Consider the following 24,081-nt stretch of genomic DNA (forward strand, 5'->3'; position numbering starts at 1 on the left):
CCTGTTAGTGTTCATAAAATGCATGAAATCTACATTTAACACACAAAAGCAAAGGAATTACTTAGATCTCATAAAGAAAAGGTATTACCTGTGCATCTTCCTGTTTTAAGAGGAGGCTTTCTGCCTCGTGTCTCCAAAGACCCAGTGTTTTCTCAGCCACTGAATTGTTACCTTAAAAGCAACATAAATTCACATTTTGTGACCACATTTAAGTTCTGTGTATACAAAGTTGTGAAATCAAATTAATCCAAGATGTAACAATTTCACCAAACCTTTACTAATGCGCCATTTGGGCATACAACTATCAGCAGGGCCACCAGAAAGCTTGTTCAAATGAATACTCCTGACTTATTCAACAAAGTATGGTCATGAAATTTATTTTTGTGCTGTATGTTCATTTATTACACCATTATCGAGAGCAAATATATGAATAGAATCATGCAGTTTATGCTTATGGTTTATGCTTGTGTGTGTTTAGAAAAAATAGCACACATTCACTGGATAACAGTAAAGCATGGGTATATGTAAAAAAACAACCAAAGTGACAGTGTATTTCACACCAAATACCATTTATTATTATGAATGTGAGGCTTTTTTCTCTCACAATTGATGTGTAGTGTGTATATCATATTTATTTTAATAAATACTATGAATCCTACCTCTGGCAGAATTACATCTTCCAGGTACATCTGCTGTTCTAGCTCTTTGCCCGTTACAGGCAGGATGTTCTTCAGCCTGTTGATCATCTCTGAAGTCTAAAACATTTTACAAATGATAGTTATTACATATGAACTCCAAAGTACAGACTTTTTTCAGAAGCTTTGATGAAAATGTCATGCTTCTGCGTTTTGACAAACATTATTAGAAATACAGGTCATACTTTCCTAACGATTAGAGACAAAGAGAAACATGTCTTGCAAGTTACGATGAAACATGGCAATGTTTTGAGCATACCTTCAAGTCATCCAACAATGTGTTGTTGGATGAGTACATCATTTGCAATGCGGATAAAACTCCTTGTTTTTATGGAGATAGTGTCTGTTGGAAAGAAGCGTGCCATCTCTGATCTTTTGCTCCAGATCCTGCAAAGAGCATAACAATTCTGATGTCATGTATTTCTTTTACCATCTCATGTGAACAAGTTCAAGTATTGATAGCCCAAAATGAATGGGAGTACAAGTACAAGGCACATTTATAAAAGCTGTTTAACACAGTATAGTAATTTAAACTCTAAATCAGAATAATTTACTGAAAGGTTTGGATTGTGGGTGTCAACTGCATTTGAGAAGTTTGACAACCATCCATGTAGCCAACAGACTGCATTCCCAAATACTTTGTCAACATAACAATTATTGCATAATTTTACAAATGTAGGAAGGAGTTATTAAAGACATTTATAAAACTTGTTGTAGTTTTTTTGTTACCTTTATTTCTTGGTCAGTTAACATGCTGTCCAGTTGCTTCAGGCTGACCTTGCTGGTGACAAAAGAAAAAGCCATTCTAAGCAACCAGTCTGCTACACTGATCTTTGAGGTTGTGTTTACGGTGTATGAATGTAAAATGATTGTAAGTCGCTTTGGATAAAAGCATCAGCTAAATGTAATGTAAAAAAGGATACTGATGGAAGGAAATGCCAAACTCATGCAAAAGTTGTTTCAAGGTGAGATCATTAAATAGCACTTACACATTTGGTTGGACAACTTTAGTGCAGCCACAATTGAAGCCTTGTTTGTACAGTTTTCACCAATTCCAGCACAATGGAAATGAATCCATTTACTGCAATTTTCACACTGTAGCCATTTATAGCCCTCCACGTCTTGGTGGAGAAACCTAAGTTGAACAGAAAATCAAAAACCTTAACAAAATAGTTAAATGTGATATGCCGACTGAAAATGTTATATATATTTGAAAAGCATTTTTTTTAATTTATTTAAAACCTGCAGATACAATATGTAGTATCTGGAATAAGTTATTGTTTGAGGCTGCAGATGCAACAAACTGAAACTTCTTCCCTGTGTAAAGCGTATAGGAGAACTTCTTCGGTGGTTTGCTGAATTAAAAACATAGCGGCCAGGTCTTTGAAGAGAATCTGCTCTGTGTGTGGATATAAATGTCTCATTCCAAGGTAACGAAGACACAATATTTTCAATGATTAGGTGATAAAACACTTCATAAAAAATAGTTAAATATATTCAATTTCTTCCAATATCTCCTAAATATGTACGTATTTTTTCAAATGAAATGCAAACTTGTGACATACATTCTTGTCCCCACCACACGTTGAAAAGTGCAGGCTCCAATGCACCATGCAATGCAATGGCAGTTGGAGTCACATTTGTTCCCTTCAGCTATCTGCAGCTTCTTCTCTTGCCTTTCCATTTCATCTGACACATCCTTGGTGAGAGGGAAGGACTTTTTCGGAACATAAAAAGGAGAAGTGGACAGGTTAAAGTCCGTACGACGCATTACAAATATATATATTAAATCTAGAAAAAAACGGCATTCAACGTCATCAACATTACTTAAGGTAGTGTATAAGTAAAAAAAAGATGCTCAATATACAACAAAACAAAACTCTATAAAACAGCAGAGTGTGTTCATATAGGAAATTAAATGTAAACAGTAAAGATTGTGCAAAAGTGAAAAGTATATGTAGTGTATATGAAGTGAGTGAAGTATATTAAAAAGTGTTCTGCTTCCACACCTCTCTCACGTTGTTTGGCCTCCAGCTTCAACTAAGCTTCACCTTCGGGTCGCGCTGGACTCACCTGAGCTTGTCCATGTCCCCAGACCTGAAAGTGACTTTCTTTATATTAAGAGGAGTCTTCAGGTCAATGCTGAGCTGAGAGGATGAAACATAAGACATTTAAAATATATATATTTTTAATGACACTACAGTCACATCAATAAAAAAAGTGGTTTGATAAATGTCAGTGGAAGTTGTGCTTTCAATTACTGAAACAAGGTGAATGAAAAAGGAATGGCACACTCTGACTCGTGGCAATCATCTGAGAACTACTGGCACTTCTTTGGCGAGTAGTGGCACCTTTCTGACTTCTGCCCCCATCGTGGTGGCATCTGTCTAACTACTGGCTGGTGGCAAGTCTCTGACGCGTCGTGGCAACTGGCAGCTCATGGCACCTACCGACACCGAACTAGTGCAATCACTGGCACCGACAACTCAGCGGCAAGTGCCGCTCGGTGCCAGTACTCAGCGACAACTCAGCGGCGTGTTTGCGACGAGTCGCCGGCAGCAACACTCAAGTGGCAGGACAGGAGCTGTGGGTGGAACAACCATTGTTGTTACGACAGATCAGCTGCCGTGAATCAGTTTATGATCATAGATTGGAGGAGCTCCAGGTTTACATTTACACTTACACTTATTAACCATAATATGTATAATGTACCCGCCTTTTTTAATAATAAAATAAGATTTGTTTTTTACCATGATCATAGGCCTACTGTTATACCCCACTATGATACTCTACTCTGAGGAGATGCCACTGTTAGTCTAAAGTTTAATATATTACGAAGTGAAACGTAGTAGAAGCAAAACAATATTAAATATAGTAGCCTACAGCAGTAATGTACAGCACTATCTTATTGTCAGTAAGTGTCTACAAAAAGACAATTATATATATATATATCCATCTGTGTATCTAGCTATTTTAGCTATCTATCTATCTATCTAGCTAAACCGCAGCTCCTCCATTCTGTGATCATGAAAGTGATTTCTTCCGCTGTCCGGGCACTTCAGTGAAGCTTGTCACTAAATCCTCCGTCTGCTGGCACTTTTGACTAGTAGTGGCACTTTGACTAGTAGTGGCATCTGCTGGCAACTGCTGGCAACTGCTGGCAACTGCTGGCAACTGCCGGCAAGTGTCACTGATTAACAGTGGCATCTCCTCAAAGTAGAATTTCATGGCGGTATTACAGTATGACATGGTAAAACAAGAAATTATATATATATATATATTATTTTTAAATTATTATTATAGAAAGGCGGGTACATTATACATTTTGTGACGGTGGCTGTCAATCACAGTGTGGCACCGTGCATGCTGGTCGAGGAGCGTGCCTGTGATTGGCGGAGTAGAGGGAGGCGGGTTAACCTGTCGGAAAACGGAAGTTAAGGGTGGTTGACGGGAACCGTTGTTGTTGACATTCGAGCTGCTAAACTGAGAGGAGCACGCTGTCTGTGTTGGTGGATGCGAGCACGCTGTCTGTGTTGGTGGATGCCTAATAAAGGGAGGATTAATAACGTCGTCCCGTCTCCGTGTCATCAGTGCCATAACGTCCGAGACATTACAATATCATGGTATATAAGTGTAATAGGTTACGAAGTGAAACGTAGTAGTAGCAAAACAATATTAAATATAGTACAGCAGTAATGTACAGCACTATCTTATTGCATATTGTCAGTAAGTGTCTACAAAAAGACACTAATTAATATATATATATATATATTAATTAGTGTCTTTTTTATATATATATATACACACACATCCATCTGTGTATCTAGCTATTTTAGCTATCTATCTATCTAGCTAAACCGCAGCTCCTCCATTTTGTGATCATGAAAGTGATTTCTTCCGCTGTCCGGGCACTTCAGTGAAGCTTGTCACTAAATCGTCGCAGACTCGTCACTGCGGCCGACCCTCCGTCTGCTGGCACTTTTTGACTAGTAGTGGCACTTTTGACCTAGTAGTAACTTTTTTTAGTAGTGGCACTTTTTGACTAGTAGTGGCATCTGCTGGCAACTGCTGGCAACTGCTGGCAACTGATGGCAAGTGTCACTGAGTGCCAGTGCTTAAACTTTAGACTAACAGTGGCATCTCCTCAAAGGAGAATTTCATGGAGGTATAACAGTATGACATGGTAAAAAAATAATTATATATTTTTATTATTAAAGAAAGGCGGACCACATTATACATATCATGGTATATAAGTGTTATATATTACGAAAGAAAAGTAGTAGTAGCAAAACAATATTCAATATAGTACAGCAGTATTGTACAGCAATATCGTACATATTTTAAGTAAGTCTAAAAAACAAATACATTATCTATGCAAGTCTGTGGCACCACAGACTTGCCAGTGAGTTGCCAGTGAGGTGCCAGTGAGTTGCCAGTGAGGTGCCAGTGAGGTGCCAGTGAGTTGCCAGTGAGGTGCCAGTGAGGTGCCAGTGAGTTGCCAGTGAGGTGCCAGTGAGTTGTCGGTGCCAGTGATTGCACTCGCCCTCTCTCCAAAAATGCAGAACTGAAAGCTCCAGAACTAAAAGGATGTCCGCTGACCAGTGAGTGACATCATGGTGACCACAGACAGTCTGTGCTGGTCTGTGTCAGATTGGCCTCGCCGGCATGCAAACCAGTATTTCAGAGCAGCTCTCGGCCGCCTGCGTTCTTTTATTCGACGTCACTTACACACTTACTTCACTCTCTGCTCCCTGGAGACGCTGCACGTTGTGTGTGTGCATATGTGTGTTTTTTGTATTTCAATTTCTCTTTCATGTCAGGAAGTTGAGAGGGAAGCATATTGCGGGAAGATGTGTCAACAGTTCCTGTTCAACACTTCCCTCCTCAAAGGAAAGTGTGTCTCACTGAGAGAGAGTTCAACCTCAAATCTCTGTTTCTGAGGGCCGAGAGCAACTTTTCACACAATAGAGAATGACGTGACTTTGATATTTAAAGTGATGCAAACAGGCCGAAATATTGATAATGTGTTTGGATTATTTGCCTGATGGACAGAAACCTTTTATTTTTATTTGGAGACATGAAAGTTTCAATAATTTGAGTGATGGCAAACTTTTAACCAGGTGGGATGATAAATGTTTCCAGGTGGACGGTCAGACATCACATGCCATGAGAAGTCTTACAGCTTTGTTGTGGGTCAACAACAACCAAACTAAATCTGAGGAAGCAGCACAAGCCGATGAATTAATCTGTGTTTTCCGTCGGTGCGCAGATGTTTTCGGCTCTGGGAAGCGCTCTAAACTAAATAAAGAAGTATACAAATGATCTGGATCAACCTCGGGCCCAAATGTAGCCCGTCTGAAAGAAAAATGTCGTTGTAGCCGCCGTGTGAATTAAGGAACACAGATGTGTGTGTCATTCAACACCAGATGAGTGTGGAGGAGGTTCTTACCATATCTCGACTTGTCATTTGTTTATACGATGTTCTCAGTGTATTTGCAACTGACAGCTGAGTTCATCAGATTTCTGCCTGTGACGTTACAGAGAACTCTCATTGTCGCTGTTGTCAACACACACACACACACACACACACACATTTTGACAAGTAGTTCTGGCTTGTGCGTGTTCAGCAGATTCCACAGATTTCAGAGCCGCGTGGAGATCCCTCGTCCCTCCGCTCCTCTCCGACACGAACCCTCCTGTGTTGCGACGCCTGTCGCCGGCCAGAGCGCCCCGATGTTTGCCGAACAGCACTCGGCGTTTCATCTGCTTTCACTTACTCGAAACATAATTACGGATCACCGAGAGTGCTTTACCGTGACGGGGATTCAGAGCTCGCCGCGGTCTCGCGTGAATCCCGCTTGCGATGCTTCGCTCTTGTAGAAGACAGGTCGTTGAAGGCCTTTCGTAAGAGCGAGGGTCAGTAACAACAACAAGCATCGTCAAGCTCAACTCAACTGATCCGGCTGCACTTTGGATCTCACCGCTCACATTTAAAGCATCATAAAGGAAGGCTGCTTCTCTTGAAGTCTGGGTGTAAATCTTGAAGAAGTGCAAGACGGGCAATCAGAGACAATGATTTCTGCATAATCAGTGACCGTTATGATGAAAGTGCAGGGCTCTTATCAGCAGCACATCTGATCAGCAGGCGCGACGGACACGGACAACCCGATGCAGACGCGCTACCAATCCGATTGGAGCTCGTCTCAGCTGCTGTCGGCGCTCTTTTTCTTTCACACTTTTCCGCGCAAAGCTCCCCCCGGGGGCGTTTAACGACAGCCACGAGCAGCAATGAGCTCGGTCGTCTCGGCGCTTTTTGTCGAGGGCATTTACACGCCATGGGGAAAGGGTGTGTAGAAAGCCAACAAGTGTTTCCCTCTTTTTTTAAGGCGGCTTTCTCTGTAAAATGAAGCCTGTGTGTGTGTTGCGTGTCGCTGTCGTTACGTCACATGACTTTGATGAAGGCTCCAAGTTCGAAAGCACCACTTACTCTCATTTGGAGCCGCCGCAAAGTTCCCGAGGCAGGTTTTCCTTTTCACGGTGCTTTACTGAGCGACAACAACAAAAAGAGAAGGGTTCATTCTTGGCGGAGGTGGGGTGGGCGTTAGCTCGGAACGATTGTGTTACACAGGCACGTGCACAGATAGAGCCCTAGTGGTGCTCAAGCACCAGCCCCTTTGCCCTGGATGAGAAAAGTGCCCTTTTTGCTGGAGACACATTTTTTTTATTCATCCGTATTTAAGAATAAAAGTTACTCTTTCTGTCATCAAGTCCCCCCAAATGTGTTTTAATATCTGACGGGGCATTTATTTGAGTTCTTGTGAGAGCCCCCCCTCCTCTCCCTCCCCCCGCCGCGCCCCTCCCTCCTCCACGCAGTGCTCCTCGCGCCACCGAACGGCTGCACCTCCTTCTCCTCTGACCCGCAGCACCAGACACACAGGTCCTGACGGTGTTTGTCCCCTGACGTTGTTTTGTGATAAATCAACCACAACATTACGCTGCTGAAAACATGACGTCACAACTGGTCCGTCTTGTTCAGAGGGCCGGGCCAAATGTGGAGGCGGGCCGTATCCGGCCCGCGGGCCTTAGTTTGAGGACCACTGCTCTTGGCTGTTGATGTCTATCAATATCGCTCATTTTGAAAATGACGTAAGAGGGCAATACGGATCCGTATCAGACCAGCGAGGAGGGCAATACGTGGCTGGCATGATGCCCATTAGCCAATCAGAATGCTTGTACTGTTGTTGCTATATAATAATTCATCTTTATTCATAAAGAAAATGTACGCTAGTGGTCTGATGCTGCCCAGAGGAAACGTAGGTTGAGGACAGCATCATCCGTGTAATGCTGCTTATGCTTCAACGCTGTCAGAATTTTTTTTTGGCATTGGGTGCCCTTTTTTTTGGTTTGAGCACCTGCCCCCTAAAATGTCTGTGCACGTGCCTGGTGTTACATCACACAGTGAAGCGACGATCAAGTTGTACGCCGGAGAGAAAACGTTGAGTCGGTTACAACAATGTCCGCGGTTCATTTATAAAGTGGCTTTAATCAATCCGCATTCTGTTCTCTGTAGAAAGTGAGTCAGACTTATTTATAGTGGCAGTTCATTGTCTCCGAATGTACAGTTGACAGTCTGATGTGCAGGGAGTGTCAGGTCACATGCGGTCACACTGACAGACATTATCCTGCCCAGCGCTGCGTTTCCATCATTTCTTATTCTGACCTCTTTGAAGGCGAAGCCATTAAAGATCTCTTTTCTAAATAAAGAACCTGAGGAAGGGAGGTTCTGGAGTCGAGCCGGAGTTTGTTCCTGGATGACAATACGGCCCTCGCTCTTCCTGCCATCCCCGAGTGGGACTGGACGGAACGGGGCGAGGGGAGGCGGTCAGAGGTCAGCGCCCAGCCTCCATTGTCCTCCTCGGAGCCGGGGGCGAGCAGGGAGCGGACCACACCGGAACCGGTCCCTTCCTCAAGGCCAGAGCAGCGCCTCCCCTCCTCAAATTCTCCGCAAACCTTCCCAGCAGACCTCCAATCACATGCCTCCAAGACCCTCTTCCCTCCTGGCGAGCAGTCTGGAGTCACGTGGAGTCCAACAGCAGCTTCGGCGTACACTAAGATTATTAAAAACACACTCCACGACACAGCAGCGGCCACCTGTATGTTCAAGCTGGGCTTCATATTCATGGTTAACGACTCACTGGAGCTCTCCATAATCTTTGTGCCTCTCGTTCTTCCTGAGCCCATGGTGGAGGTATTTATTCTTTGAATAAGCTGCTGTTCAGGTCCGCAGGTCGCACGGCGGTGTGTTAACGCGCGGCCTCTGGTTTCTCTCCCCTGGTCTCCTCCAGGAGGCGTTGTGCACTGAGCTGCGGCCCCGTCTCTGTGTGATCCAGCGGGGGGCGAGCGGATATGGCTTCAACCTGCACAGCGAGCGGGCGCGGCCGGGCCAGTACATCAGAGCGGTGGATGAAGACTCTCCAGCTGAGAGGGCGGGCCTGCTGTCCATGGACAGGATAGTGCAGGTACTGTGACAGGGCCCAGGCCTCACACGGGGGCCCCATGCAGGGCACTAGCTCAGTACGGGGAGACAAGATGTTCTAGTTCAAAAACGTCTTGAATAGAAAGACAGATCTTTGTTAGACGCATTATTGTTCAGTATGTGGCAGTTAAAGGTATTTTACCTTAATTAATTGTCATAAACAGAGTCGTCTTTATGGGAAGTAAGAAGAGTGTCACACAAAAATACTCGTCCTTATTGATCTGCCATATTTCCGCTATTCTTTTACTCGGATAAAAATAGAGACGAATGGTTTAATGTGTATTCAGGCGTCACCTCCATACAGATATGAGAAAAGAAGCCTTTTGACAAAAAGTATTATTTCTAGTGCTCCACTAATGAATTGGTTACACGATGTGACAATGTACCCAAAGTACTGCTTTTTCTAAACAAGAGATACCAATATAGGGTCGTAAAATATACATTAAGACATTTTCATACTTCTTTTAGAAAAAAGATACAAAAATATTTGTTATTTTAAAACAAAAAGTTGAAGCAGGTCTATTGGTCGTCAGAGAGGTCAGCGCCTCTCCCAAAGATAACTGTGTTCAGATGTGGGGTCTTAAACCCACACACAGGACTCTGGTAGCACTAATCAGCTCTTAACTGATCTGGGGTCTGTGTTTTTATTGTTTTTATGGGGTGTGTGTGTGTGTGGGGGGGGGGCACACACGCTGTAAAATGCATTAATGGCTAAATCGAGGCTGGTCCGAGGGCCGGAGGCGGGTTTAAAGAAAACAACTCTATTCTACTCGTCCCTTGGACGAATAAGAAATCTTTCAGATTTTGATACGCAGACGTCAAACTTCTTTTTGCTTCTTGTGCCACTGAGCAGCTTCCATGGGAATGAAGTGCTCCGATGCTGTATCCAGATCTCTTAACCAGCCTTGACCTGGAACCTTTGCTCTTCAAGATATTTCAACCATAAAATCTTTGTAATATCATAAAACCATACAGTGCTTCCACTTATTATTCAGACGGAAGAAGCACAAGCATCACGACTCATTCATGACTCAACATGAATTATTCAGTGACGCACATTATTTCAACTAAATCAGAGACTTATTCACTGATGTGGACTATCAGCGCGCCTCCCTTCGCTTCCTAACTTGAGCGAAAGGAAAAGGAAGAATCAGTAGAGAAGGAGGACAGAGGGAGGCGAGAGGGATTAAAAAATCCCACAGAGACTGGGGTCCGTATGAGAGTCTGGCGAGGGGCTTCCAGTCCCCCAGAGGGCCCCAGACAGCCTCACCACCCACTGAGGAGCGGCGCTTTGTGGGGAGCGGACAGCCATTGTTTCTGCTGTTACTGGCCGAGCAGCTATTGTCCAGCTTCCTCTGTGGGACTGGCTTAGACATGCAGGTCCACCCTATGACCTAAACACACACACACACACACACACACACACACACACACACACACGGACACACACACACACTCTGAGACATTTCTCACATAGTTTCCCATGGTGATTTAACCCCAGAACACTCAGCTGACGTGGGAGTGAGCCACCTGACACGTTACTGTACACTTAAGTTAACGTGTCGGACCGTCAAGTATCAGCATGTGATTTAAAGAGCCAATTAAACCCAAAGAAATCATGATTTTGTTGCATTGGAACGATTGTTTTGTAAGTTGAAGGAATGTGTGTGTGTGTGTGTGTGTGTGTGTGTGTGTGTGTGGACACACAGGATGTCCTGCCCTGGAGTCTCTGGCAGACAAAGTGATAATATTGAGAAAGAAATCCTTGACAGTGATAAAACAGTTTGTTCACTTCTCGGTTGGAACAAAGACAAGAAGAAACAATAAAAACTTTTTTTTATATATCTATATATATATATTTTTTTTAAGTTTGAAGGATTTCTATCTATAGACGTAAAACAACCAGAACCATGTTTCTCTCCGCAGGTGAACAGTCTGTCGGTAGAAGGGAAGACGCATTCAGAAGTCGTGGCCGCCATTAAAGCCGGCGGGAAAGAGGCCCGTCTGCTGGTGGTGGACCCCGACACGGACGCCTTCTTCAAGAGGTGCCGAGTGGCCCCCGCCTTGGACCACCTGTCTGGTGAGAGCAAACGCACACTAAACAATGTCATCATCACTAAGAGGCAGCGCGAGCTGCGCTGCAGTCTCCTCCAGGGAGGAGTGAATGGCTGCAATCGGCTCCCCAGGTTCATCGCTGCAGTCTCTCTTCTTGATTGGCTCTTCTCTCCTCCTTTAATTATTTCTATCCCTCTGTGTCTCGCTCTATCCTGTATGGCTTTCTTCCTTCTATTTCTCTCTTCGCCAAGAAACAGAGACGGGGACGCTGAGCCACTCCCCCCCCCCCCCCCCTCTCCTACCCCTCATGTTGATGCCCTGAGGAGATCGTTAATCTTTCAGACATAAATAGATCAGATCAGACGGATCAGAGAGGGATTGCACAGAGTGACAGTGTGGTTTGGATAATATAAAAGCTTAAATGCAGAACTCTCTCCTCATAAAAGTGTAAACACTTAAAAATATAATTTTTTATTTTTCTGGATCTTTCAACTGCATCCTGTGGCCTCCATCGGCAGAAGGAGTCGTCATCGAGACTAAAGAATGGACATTCAGTCCTGTGACGGTGAAGGCCTCGAGGTCTGGCCCAAAGCTCCAGAAAGGTTTAAATAAGAGAACCATTGTGTGGGCTTCAAAGGGCAATGCATGAATACACGGCTGGTTTACGGGATTATCCTTAAGTGGCCGACTCGCCACGAAAAGGTCAGATGTGAGATGTGATCATCCCAGGAGCTGAAGGGGAAGTCGCTGCCTTGCTCAAAGGCACCTCGGTTTGACACAGGTTCCTGCTGTACCTGCCACGGCCCCCAGGGGGAACCCCAGTACAGTCTGTGACAGGGTTTCTGTGTTAGAGGGCTGTCCCTCCCCAGGAAAGGATCCTCGGGCAGGTGGTGTGTGTGTGTGTGTGTGTGTGTGTGTTTGTTTTTGTGTGTGCGTGTGCCTGCATCATGAGACCCCTCGTGTAAACATGCTGCCAGCGGTTGGCATGGCAACCGGGGGTAAAGATGCCCTCTGCTTTCTGGACAGAGGATATTTTTATTTTGTAGATATGTGTTGATGGTTTATGAATGTTTCCAGTGCTCCCAGTGGATTATTAATACATTAGATAAAAAAAAAAAATGCATGACTTTGTCCTGAGTTGTTTACCTTTGTGCGATGACCCTGATCAGAGCAAAAGAGAGGCATCTGTTTCATAGTTCCCTGGACCCTCAAACCCTGCAGTGTGTCAGTCCAGGATTAAAAATAGCAACGCCCCACAGGGCACAGATTCCAGTGAGGTGTTTCCCAGGTAACTGCATGCACTTCACATGCTGCCCACTCGGAGGGCACCTGCCTCCGGCGACTCTTCACGTCAACAGGCTCACTCCGCCTCTCTCTGAGCGGAGCGGCTGGCCAGCAGCTTTGTTCGGTTTCCAAGGCGCTCGCTCCAAGTGGCCTCTCAGTCCGGAGCCAGAGCTGAATTGGGACTTGGAGAGGCTCCTGTCACAGAGTCGGGGACACAAATACGCTCACAGCTGAGACCCGAGGAGGACTTCAATCTCAGATTAACGCTGGGGCACCTTCTGTTATCTCCATTAATAATCATCATTAGGGCTGAGGATCAGAGAGATGGAAGGTATCAGGTATGATATCGGTGACGATGTCACTCTGAGGTGACCGCCTCCTAAAAGTGAGGTTTGGTTTCAGACATGGCGACACGGCAATCCGTTTTTAAGAGGATAGGTAGAGGGTCTGTGGAGGCATAGAGGATCCAGGATGAGCACCACTTCACAGAAGATGACCCATGTGTGAATAATAGATGATCAGCTCATACCTGCCCCATGTAACAGAGTAAGTGTTGGTGGGATGAAAGGGGAGCTGCAGAGAGACTCTTGATCTGGCAGAGTGGAGCTGATGGTGCAAGACTGTAAGACTGCAGGTCTCATGAAGTGGAGTTGACTCTGACAGACAGGAGCAGAGTTGTGTTTTTTGGAGTTCGATGACTGATTCTTGTGTCGTTTTCATGTCCTCAGGTCCGCTGCCTGAGCCGGTCATTAATGGAGGACTGGATGAAAAGGTAAGATTACACCAGTGCCAAATATATCACAGAGGCAGAGAGACAAAAATGCAGGATGACGCTTGAAAGCTCTCATTTGCTTGAGAGCGAAGCCAAAAGTGGGATTTAAGCTTTGAAGTGTGTGAAGAGCTGTCGGTCTCCCACGGTGGCAACTTCCCATCCTCTCCGATGGAGCCGCTCCTTCCTTACAATAATAGATGTGCTTTGAATAATCTGCTGCCCTGTAACAGTCCGGCAGGTCGAGGTCGAGGGGGGCTTTAAAGTAACACGCAGCCTTTTGCAATTCAAACGAGTGTGTTTGCCCCATCGGAGCACTGAGAAGCTGCTGAAGGTGGTTTTTTAATCTCTGAGACGTGGACTGAACGGCCTTTCATGTGATTGTCTCAAAATTATGCCGTTCTTTGTACTGTAAACCCAACCCAGCTACTCTATTAACTTTGAATAATTTGAAAAGGCAGATTGTGTATTCAAAATTAAAATCCTCCTTGACCCAGAGTATTGTATAAAAGGTCAATTGAAACTAGCTAAGAAGCTACTCTTCTGAGCTGAGGCAGCTTCATGTTAATCCTCTTCAAGTATTTGGGCGTAATCCCAAAGAGGCCACAACCTACTGTAGGAGAAAAAACAAAACATGTTCATCAACCAGATGAATAAATTAAAAGTAAAAACAAAAAGCGGGATGTTGAGCAAACCTGAATAATGAGTTTGACGTTTTATCGGGCTGCACAATTAATCAAAATGTTGGTATTTGATACAGATCTGCTAAAAAAAACACTTTTATCAATGTATTCTGTTTTTCTAAAAAAATCTGAATAATGATGTAGGGAATATAATTCAATAATATCAGTCAATGTAGTTTATTGTGTAGCACGAGCTTCTTAATTCGATGTAATGACACCACAATAAATAATTATGAAGCTAAAGCTAGCAGCTGGTTAGCTTAGCTCAGCATTGAGATTGGAAACCACAGCTAGCTTTGCTCCGTCCAACTGTGACGCAATCCGTCTCTCAGGCTCACAAACCAATACAATACCCGTAGTATCTAGTACATAAACTGTAACGGTGTGTTCAGACAGAGCGAGAAGCACGTTTCAGCGGCGGCCCGACTCAAAGTCAGAGGAAAGTCTCCGTTAGACGAACTAACGCCAGGTCTGCTTGATATAAAAACCTTGAAAGAAACATTCATGCTCAACCAGGAGCTTCTTTTTCATGATTTATAAACGTATAAACGGGATAAAAAATTCAATAAAAGCAGAACAAGCTGAAATGCCTGAAACAACACACACGTCTAAACTAAGTTCCCAGTCTTAATACTAAGCTAAGTAGCTTATTTACATTACAGATATCTGAGTGGTATCAACCTATTCATTCAACTCTCCACAAGAAACAGAATTAACGCTCTTCCAAAGTGTCAAAACGTTGTTTTTTAAAATCCTACGGCGTCTATTCCAACAAACTCTGTGCGTGTGTTTGCTTTTTTTACAACGGTGCTTATTGACGGCCTCTCGGGTTAGCCATGGTGTCCTGTTCCCAAGTGGACACACTAGACATGTGTGTGAATCAGTGTTGATAAGATAGACACTTCTATGAAGACGCCAGAACGTGATCTAAAATAAACTCCTGACCCGCGGCTGCCTTTCCGCCAGTGAAGTGAAGCCTGGGCCGGGCTTCCCGTTACTCCGGGACAAGAAGTGCTGCAGGGAAGTTAATTGTTCATCGTATTGTTGCATAAATGCCTCTCAGATTCCTGTCTACACCTAAACGTGAAAAAGACGGTCTGAATGTTTTTCACAAAGACGGCATGTAACTCAGCTGAGCCGAATGTCTATGTCTCTGGTGAGAGGCTCCAGGTACACTCAAAAAAACGATTCAAGCCCTTCTTAGAGGTGACACATTTAAATATTGTTTGATACATTTAAATAAATCAATTACAAAAATAGATGTTTATATTTAATGGGTGTAACACAAAATGTATGAATACTTTCATTTATTAGATTTATTTAGGTTAGATGGTGTGCATATCAACTCAAAATAAATGTGTTTCATTGAGGACTACCCTTTGCGCATGCGCCAGCTGAAAATCAGTTGTTTACATGAGGTGAAGACACTTTCATTGCTGTACGGTGGTGTAGTGGCTAGCACTGTCACCTCAAAGCCAGAGGGCCGTGGGTTCAATTCCCAGTCGGGGCGTTCCTTCTGTGTGGAGTTTGCATATTTTGTTAGTTAGTTAGTTTATATTTTGAGTTGGACAAACATAAATTAATTTAATTTAATGAATATCGTTATTTTATTTTAGATGTATTTGATACAAATGAGTTGGACTAACTTAATTACATTGTATTGCACTGATGTGCTAAATTTGAGTTGGAGTTGCATACAAATTTTGGATGGAAAACCTGCCAACAATTTAATTGAGTTCATCCAATGAGTCATTTCTTTGAGTGTAGTGCCTGAATATAAATTCAAACCTTTCTTTTAAGAAATAGGTTAAAAAAACGTGGCAAAGGTTGTCAGATTTCATTTATTTAATTTCAAGTACATGAGAAATAATCCAACCATAGATACTTCGAAGCTGTAATTTAATGCAATTATCATCCCGTATTTAATGTATTGCCTAACCAGCTGGGCTCAAGCCAGCAGCACAACTCTCAAATCAATTCAAATCCTTCATAAGCAGGCTCTTAAAATACTTGATAAAAATCCATGGAGGTATCACCACTGTGCAATTCTAACGAAACAGTCTCCTGAGCTGGGATAACCTCACTAAATTCTCCAAAATGTGTCTAGTTTTTAAAGTTCTTCATGATATAGCTCCTCCCCCACTTATCAAATGAAACACACACTCAAAAAAACGATTCAAGCCCTTCTTAGAGGTGACACATTTAAATATTGTTTGACATTTTTTAAAAATCCAATTACAAATATATATTTATATATAAATGGTGTAACATAAAATATATATGAATATTTTTTTTTTTTATATTTAGGTAGTATTATGGTGCATATCACAAAAAAAATGTGTTGTTTCATTGAGGACTACCTTTATGCATGCTTCTGAAAAAAAGTTGTTTTTTCATGGTGAAGACATGTTCAGTGTACTGTGGTGTAGTGTAACACAACACTGTGCAGCCACAGCCAGAGGGCTGGGTTCAATTCCCAGTTGCATATTTTCGTGGTGTTTAGTTTATTTTTTTTTAGTTTATGTTTATTTTAATTTTGGACAAATTTTAATTAATTTATTATTTTTTTTATTTTATTTTAGAGATATTTTTTAGATATTTTTAGATGTTTGATACAATGACTTGATTAATTAACTTGACCAATCACATGAGTAATTAATTGATGTAGGTCCATTCACCATGAGGTCTGGATACCAACAGGAGGGATGATAAGGAGGACTCCACCAGGGAGGTCAACCTTCCCTGCCACCAAACAGCTCCTGCAAACACAGAGCCACCAAAGAGATCTGTGTTGACTTCGAAAGCCACTACACACCACACACCACAACTTCACATCACCCACAGCAGACCATCAACGCAGCAGGTCAGCAGGACCACCTCTCGGTGAGCACCAAACACTACATCTGGTGGACAACATGCTTAGAAAGGCTGGAAGCACAACCTCCGGCCTCCTCTACAAGCTCCGAGGGCCATCCATCATGTGCACCTTCATCTCACCACCATCGAGCATCACGCCAACTGCATCTACACTGTGGGGGCGAGTGGCTGCACAGACAGCAGCAGAACATGCCGCAAGGCGAGCAGAGTGAAGCTGAGGGAGCTGCCGGGACCGTGCCTCACCCTCTCCTCTGGCAGCGCTCACCTGCCTCACCTCCACTCTCGCACCCATACCACCCTGCCACCCTCACCCCTCACACCCAGCTCTTCCAGCTCTCTGCCCCCTCAGACGGTCTCACCCGGGCTCTCCCAGACTCACAACACCAGGCTGTCCACCACCAACCAAGCTGCTCACACTCCCATCTCTCCCCATCCTCCTCCTCCTCACTCTCAGACTCACATGACTGAATCCTCTCTCCTTATATGTTCTGTATGCATGTTTGTCACAATTTATATGCACTTTATTATGTTGTATGTTGTCTATGTTTTTTATGTTTTGTTCATGTTGCACTCTGTGTTGTCTATATGTTGTCTATATCATATTATGTTGACAATTTTGCATTTTGTAAACTATGAAAAATTCATTTCATGTTGAAATGGATGAAAAAATAAACTTGACTTTGACTTTGTATTGACTTTTGATTTGTAATGCACTGATGTGCTAAATTTGCTGACATTTTTTTTTGAATTATTTTTGCATAATTGTTGAAAAAAGTTGAGTTTATTCATCATTGAGAGAGTGCAGAGTCGTAGACAAACTAAATCTGTGGAGAGAGGTGACTTTATCATCCAATTTAGGAAAAGTTCCTTTAGCCAGTCTGCATATACGCACTAGCAGAACATATCACTCTTTTAAACACGGCCTGAAGAACCGGCTTATTAGCAATCAGATGTGTGAGCATGCATCGTTACTCCCTCCTCAATGGTTCTGTGTATGTTTATTGCTTTTTATTATGTTTTTGAAGATTTTATGATGAGGCCTATATTTGATCGTAACCTGTATGTTTATTGCTTTTTATGATGTTTTTGTGATTTTCTCCCTTAGTGATGGCTTGTAATCTCTGGCCACAGGAACTACGATTGAAATGTATCCTTAGCTAAGACTGACACATTTACCCCTGGGTTGATTGATGTGTCCGGTCCCTGTTCAAATAAATAAATCAAATGAAACAGACACTCGTTAAAGGGTAGTAGGGCGGAGAGGGAGTGATGGTGTGAGAGGTCAGCGACACGTTGTCTGTGAGGTAAAAGATGCCGTCTTTAAAGGGGTTGGAGTGGGTTAAAGATGTGTGACATGCTGATCATTAAACTGAGGCTCCAGTATTGTAAATGCCTCATCCTGTAACCTTAGCAGCTCATTAAAGCGGCTACAAAACACAGAGGGCAGGAAATACACCGGAGTTCAACCTGAAAGAGTTTTCAATCTCACCACTCTAGATTTAAAGTGGTATAATCCAAAGAAAGACAACGGATGCACTTATTGGTAAAATAGAAGACTTGTTTAAAACTCATCAGGGCCTCTCAATAACGTGTACTCAATAGAAGATAACAACTCAAATCCAAGGTTGCCCCCCTGTGGTAATGACTGGTATTGCATCAGCAAAAGAGAATCAGTTTCCCAGTCACACTGTGACTCTTGTAAATGTTGATAATATTCATGAATGTCTGAGTACTGACTTATTAGTATGTAATGAAGTGGTGTTGATGATGAGTGTGTGTGTTCCCAGGTGAATGGCCGAGGGGCCACAGAGAGGGACTCAATGCTGTCAGTCAGTCCTTCTCCTTCCAACGCCTCGTCCAACACCTCGCTCACAACCCTGCCCACCAACACCCCGCCTGAGGTACGTCTCAGGAAATACCTGCAGCACATCAACCTCTTATGATTTCATCATGTAAAGTGGAACTAATGTCATACACATTCTTTTCCCCTGTCTGTTTTTAAAAATTATTCAGGGGTTTATTGCGGACGCCATCCCAGCGCTCAACATGTCCCTGCAGCAGGTTAAAGAGCTCGCCCACCAGAAACGCTCCAGCAAGAGAGCCCCGCCCATGGACTGGACCAAGAAAAATGAACTCTTCAGTAACCTATAGGGCATCTGTGCCCAACTCACACAGATTTTATAGTGATTCTTACAGAAAGACATTAGTTTTGTATCATCATGACAAAAGAGCAGATTAACTATTGGCACCAGACAAATCCAGACATTCTGTAAAATACAGTATTGTTCTTATTACTCTTCATGCGATTATATAATCCAGATATTCAATATGTAATAATATGTTTAATTTGATACTAACAATGAGAGATGCAAATGCCGATGGAAGATAACTGGACCATGATGTGTGCGTGTGTGTGTGAGTGTGCGTGAGTGTGTGCATGTGTGTGCGTGTGTGTGTGGACCCTGACAGTCCCTGCTGGCCAGAGTCTGGTGCCTGTGGAAACGACGTAGAGTTGATTGTTATATCTCGTGTCATGACCGTCCTCCTCCTCCTCCTCCTCCTCCTCCTCCTCCTCCGTCGTCAGCTTATTCGTCTTTTACAAGTTTCTACTAACTTCTTGTCTTCAACAGCAGGAGTGAAACCAGCCCGACAATCAGTTCATCATAAAGATAGTTGACCTCCTCGTTAGTTTGTAGGGTTCAAACATTTGACTTGACAGTAATGCTTTTATTTGAGTTTACATGTCAAAGCCCTTTTTTTGTGATATAAAAAAAAAGAAAAGGTAAAGATATTATCTTCCCTCATAGTACACAAATGGGCTTTAAACTGGAAATAACTGTGTTTTGAAGAGGATTCTTTTATATTGTATGTATTTATATATATATACACAGTATATATCATGTGTAATGCATATTTTACATTTTTTACATGAATTCCACTCTGAAATGAAATGTCCACCTTTTATCTCCACTTTGTCTAAATACGTGATATCCTCTTTCATTAAATGTGAACTACTGTTTATTATGAGTAACTTATACCGTCCTCTCTTTGCCTTCATGTCTAAAGTCTGAGTGTCTGGAATATTTGTTTTGCTCTCGTGAGAAATTAGATTTTTACACATTTCTTTCAATGTCTTAAAAAATATTATGTAACTTTGAGATGATTTATTTCTAGAAGAACGTCCGTGCTTCAGATTTTATGCTTTTGTTCATGCCATTAATGAGAATGGCGATGATTTTTCAAAATGAAGGGTTTAATTATACAAAGAGGTTTTTTTTGTAGCTTGTGTAAGAAGAAAGTGATTTCTATACTGAAATAAATCCGTCATCATAACATGCGGTTGTTTTTATTCAGTTATGTGAGGAAAATATGCTTCAAAAATGTGCTTCAGAAACCTAGGCCAAAAAAACTAGGTATTTGTGTTTGTGAAAACGACTTAATGATAATGAAAAAAAAGAAGGTAATAATCTGAATTAGGGCATTCAGTTTGACGTATTTCAGTTAATCTCACAGTGATGCATTATATCATAATTGTTCCGATCAATTATTAATGACCACACACAGTATTAAATATATGTAGTACAATAGTCTCACTGTATATCCAGGAGCGTTTTGTCTTTCATTAATATGTTAATTAATTCAAATATTATATGAACAACCCTCATATGACAAAAAAAGTCTACATGTGTGTGCAGATTAAAACTTGTATACATATTTGTATATCAACAATGGGTCACATGACTTCTTGTTTTCCGCTGCCCCCAAGTGGCCAAAGATTTAAAATAGTGCCGTTTTAAAGCAGCAACGTTGACCTTTTGACTCATCCGTCAAATTAAAATAGTACTGATCCGTGATCAGAGATTCAACGAGTTTCATCCCAGAGAAAACAACACATCAGCAGTTTCTGCCACAACACTATTATCTGCTATTCTAAGTTTAAAAAAAGAAAAGAAAAAGTGAAGGAACAACAACAACAAATCCTTTGCATTTAAGGCCAAACGCTTCCTCTCATAAACCAGACAATAGGCCTCAATTTAATGCATTTCTCATTTCATTAATCGGACCCCATTCAAGTAAAATAGATATATTTGATAGATTCTTATATTAGTCTCCTTTCACTGAAGTAGTTTTAAAAACACCACATTGCATTTGGACCTTTGATTTACAGACACATTCGGTGTTACGTCACATTTGATGCCTTAAGGCTGTCTTGAAATGTCTTTTTCATGCGGTTTCATGCTTGCGGTTGATTGTCTCCCACACCGCACTCTGCCTCCAGCAGCTGTCTCCTCCTAATGGCCTCGACCTTTCTGCTCCTCCTCTCTCCTTATCGCCACGCCATCACCATCGCTGCGTCTCCGTGGGCTAATTATCAAAATTCAACCTTACGACATTGACTGACATGATGGGTAAATGGTGTCTTGGCATGGAAAGATAATGGCGGCGGTTTTTATAATAGGCTATTAAGTGATGCTTGTGATTATGATTACAGCGGTATGGATGGTGTTCAGAGAGTTAATAATAACTGACATCTATCATTGAATTAAAGGGCCAGTGTGGAGCATTGTGGGAGATGTATTAGCAGAAATGGAATTTTAACATTTATAACTCATTTAATTAGAGTATAATCACCTTTAACTAAGAATCGGTGTGTTCTCGTTAGCTTAGGATGAGCCCTTCACGTCTATAGGCTACTGTGGAGAGGCGGGCCTCGTCGCCCAGAACCGACCAACCAAACGCAGGCGCTAGTGAGAGCGTTTTGCCTTTTTGAGTTTACACGTTTGTAAAAAAAGCTCTTTGCTCTGCACCAAGACTGACTGAAGAGATAGCAGTTACGTTTTTTTTATTATTAACAAACAAACAAGACATAACGTGTCAAATAGAAAGAGCTGGTTTCAGTCTCTGTGCTAAGCTAAGCTAACTGCTAGCAGTACATATAGCTTCATGCTAAGTGTCTGCTAAATGACTAACTAAAAGAAGAATATATATAGTAGTAATAAGTAGTTATCTTTATAGGCCTGTGAACTTCTTATTGTTGTTTTTTTGAAGATGCTGTTCTTAGGCTATAGCTAGCTGGAGTCAGCGGTGGGTCATGGCGCCACGTTTTTTTTGGTAAGGAAGAGAACAAAGAAAAAATACTTTTTTTGCTCACACATGAATTTGAAAAATAAATTATTTAATTCCCTCATGAGCAATTGTTCACTACACTTTGTTTGTTTAACTGTTCACTCACTCTTAAAGCATAGCTTTCATTTTTCTAATAAAATCGATCATAAATCTAGATCATCTTACATTTTATAGCTTTTTCTTGAGAAGTCAGTCCCGATCAATTCCACCCAGATGTGACGTATAACTCGTCACAACAACTCGACACACCATTGGCTCAACTTTACGTCTTTTTGCTGCATTAGCACATCAAATTAGAATCAAAATGCTGATGATACAAGGGAGGACGGGGGATGGGATGATGTGGATAATTAAGATGATGGAGGGCAGGTGCAGGTTGTGCGCTGGACCTTCACAGCTTCGGTGCAAACACAGCTGGTTGCTGGGCAACAGTGTTTGCCGGGGGGGTCCTTGTAAGGCCTGGAGCTGGGGTGAGAAGAGGGGTCGACCCAACTCTACCTTCAAACCCCTCAGCACGCTAAAAATAGACCGGGAGTGTTTGTGTGTGTGTGTGTGTGTGTGTGTGTGTGTGTGTGTGTGTGTGTGTAGAAAGCACTGTGGATAAAATACATGGAATAAGTAACATTGAGTGCACAGAGAAGGATGGAGCAGAAGCCTTGGGAAGGGGCGACAAGCCAATGGGGGAAGTGGGACGCATTAACCGAGCGGTACGTAAGTCTCCTGTAATACGAGCTTCCTTCTGTCCATCTTCTCTGAGAAAACTTCATCCCTTCCTGCCTTACGCCTTACTTTCATCATGCGCACACTGACACACTCACACCCCATCTCCTTTTATAAAAATACCCAAGGACAATACTCACTATTAATAGGAAGTGTTGTCAACCGGCTCTGGAGAAATGAGACCTTCTGTTCAGCTCACTATTTTTGCGACCCTTTGTAGCCATGACCCCTTCTTACACTGTCAATTACACTCATTTTCCAGACTATTAAAGACATTTAAAACTGGTTTTATTCATACGACACAGGCACATATGTCTTTTGTATTCAATTCTAAATGTTGTGTAAAAGAATATCAAGAAATAACCGGAACAAAAGTTGGCCTTTGCCTGCATTTAGGAATAAAAATGACGTCTCACTCGAACATGAAATCATTAAATCTGCTCACGTCTTATTTTCCTCGAAGGGCCGTGGCCCTTGTTTTCTGTTCCGAGTGCCAATTATCGGCTCATAGAGAGTTGAGAGCGGCAGTGATGGACTCAGTGTTGTATTATTTACTTGGCTCCTCTTTCAGCACTGGGCTCTTTTGGTTCGAGCGCTGGAGCGATAATCGAGCTCCACGCATGCTGCAGCTGATTTATGGGCCGCGGGGTCGCGGGGTCACGGGGTCGCCGTCCTGCAGCCCGGCCGCTACCCTCTGACTGCGTGTTCAGACATCTGCATCCAGTGTCTTTGAGCCATGTTTGCACACCGGCAGACGGCGACTGTGGTCCTTGACACAAGTGGGACACTTCATGACTGCCGTTAGCGATATCGGTCGGGAGGTGTTGTTGTTCTCGTAAACGAAGCCGTAGTAAGATGCCTATTGACGATCGGATTGTATACCGACGGTTAACAATTGACGATTTTTGTTTTTCCTACGCCAATATTTACGCGATTCTAACTAATGTACCCGACTAACAGAACTAGGATGTTAGAAACAAAAATAATCCCTAGAATCTGCACCCTGCTGTGCATTTAGAGATGTTTCTGGTGGCGCCGTTCATCAGAACCCCGAAGACCTGCCATGCCTAGTTACGGTTGCTAAGCCATGATTGGACACTCGCTACTGCATCCTTGTCCTTCTGGTCCTCCTCGCCTCAAAGCCGCTGAGTTCTGAGTGGATTTTGGTTTAGATGCACGAAATAAGCTTTTTGTTGTCGGACATACAAAGTAGATACTTCTCTTGTGAGTTTGGAAGCTTTTATACATCTTTAAAAAGGCGCTCGCTAAGAAGCTAATGAGACTTTTAGCATAGCGGTGGAGATATGTGGCTTTTTACTAAGGGCTATTGCCTTC

The 24,081-nt window shown here is 42.7% G+C and overlaps 1 protein-coding gene and 1 long non-coding RNA gene across 3 annotated transcripts in view; one reads left to right on the forward strand and one right to left on the reverse strand.

Annotated features, from left to right (window-relative positions):
• Positions 1-20,232, forward strand: part of LOC130188232 (Na(+)/H(+) exchange regulatory cofactor NHE-RF1-like) — a 34,971-nt gene extending 14,739 nt beyond the window's left edge. The window contains exons 2-6 of one of the 2 annotated variants that reach the window (XM_056406468.1): positions 9,041-9,214; positions 11,158-11,311; positions 13,299-13,342; positions 18,687-18,800; positions 18,913-20,232. In XM_056406468.1, coding sequence (XP_056262443.1) covers positions 9,041-9,214; positions 11,158-11,311; positions 13,299-13,342; positions 18,687-18,800; positions 18,913-19,050 — 624 coding nt within the window. In that variant the 3' untranslated portion in view covers positions 19,051-20,232. The remainder of the gene's footprint in view (positions 1-9,040; positions 9,215-11,157; positions 11,312-13,298; positions 13,343-18,686; positions 18,801-18,912) is intronic. The other variant, XM_056406469.1, reaches the window with a different exon arrangement.
• On the reverse strand, positions 148-1,003 carry LOC130188236 (uncharacterized). The gene is made up of 3 exons (XR_008830590.1): positions 955-1,003; positions 660-755; positions 148-171 (listed from the first exon to the last, which is right to left on the reverse strand). It is a non-coding gene; the product is annotated as an uncharacterized LOC130188236 (long non-coding RNA).
• Positions 20,233-24,081: the final 3,849 nt, after the last annotated feature.

This window comes from Pseudoliparis swirei, chromosome 23 (genome assembly GCF_029220125.1).
Source record: "Pseudoliparis swirei isolate HS2019 ecotype Mariana Trench chromosome 23, NWPU_hadal_v1, whole genome shotgun sequence".
In the NCBI taxonomy this organism is placed as follows: domain Eukaryota; kingdom Metazoa; phylum Chordata; class Actinopteri; order Perciformes; family Liparidae; genus Pseudoliparis; species Pseudoliparis swirei.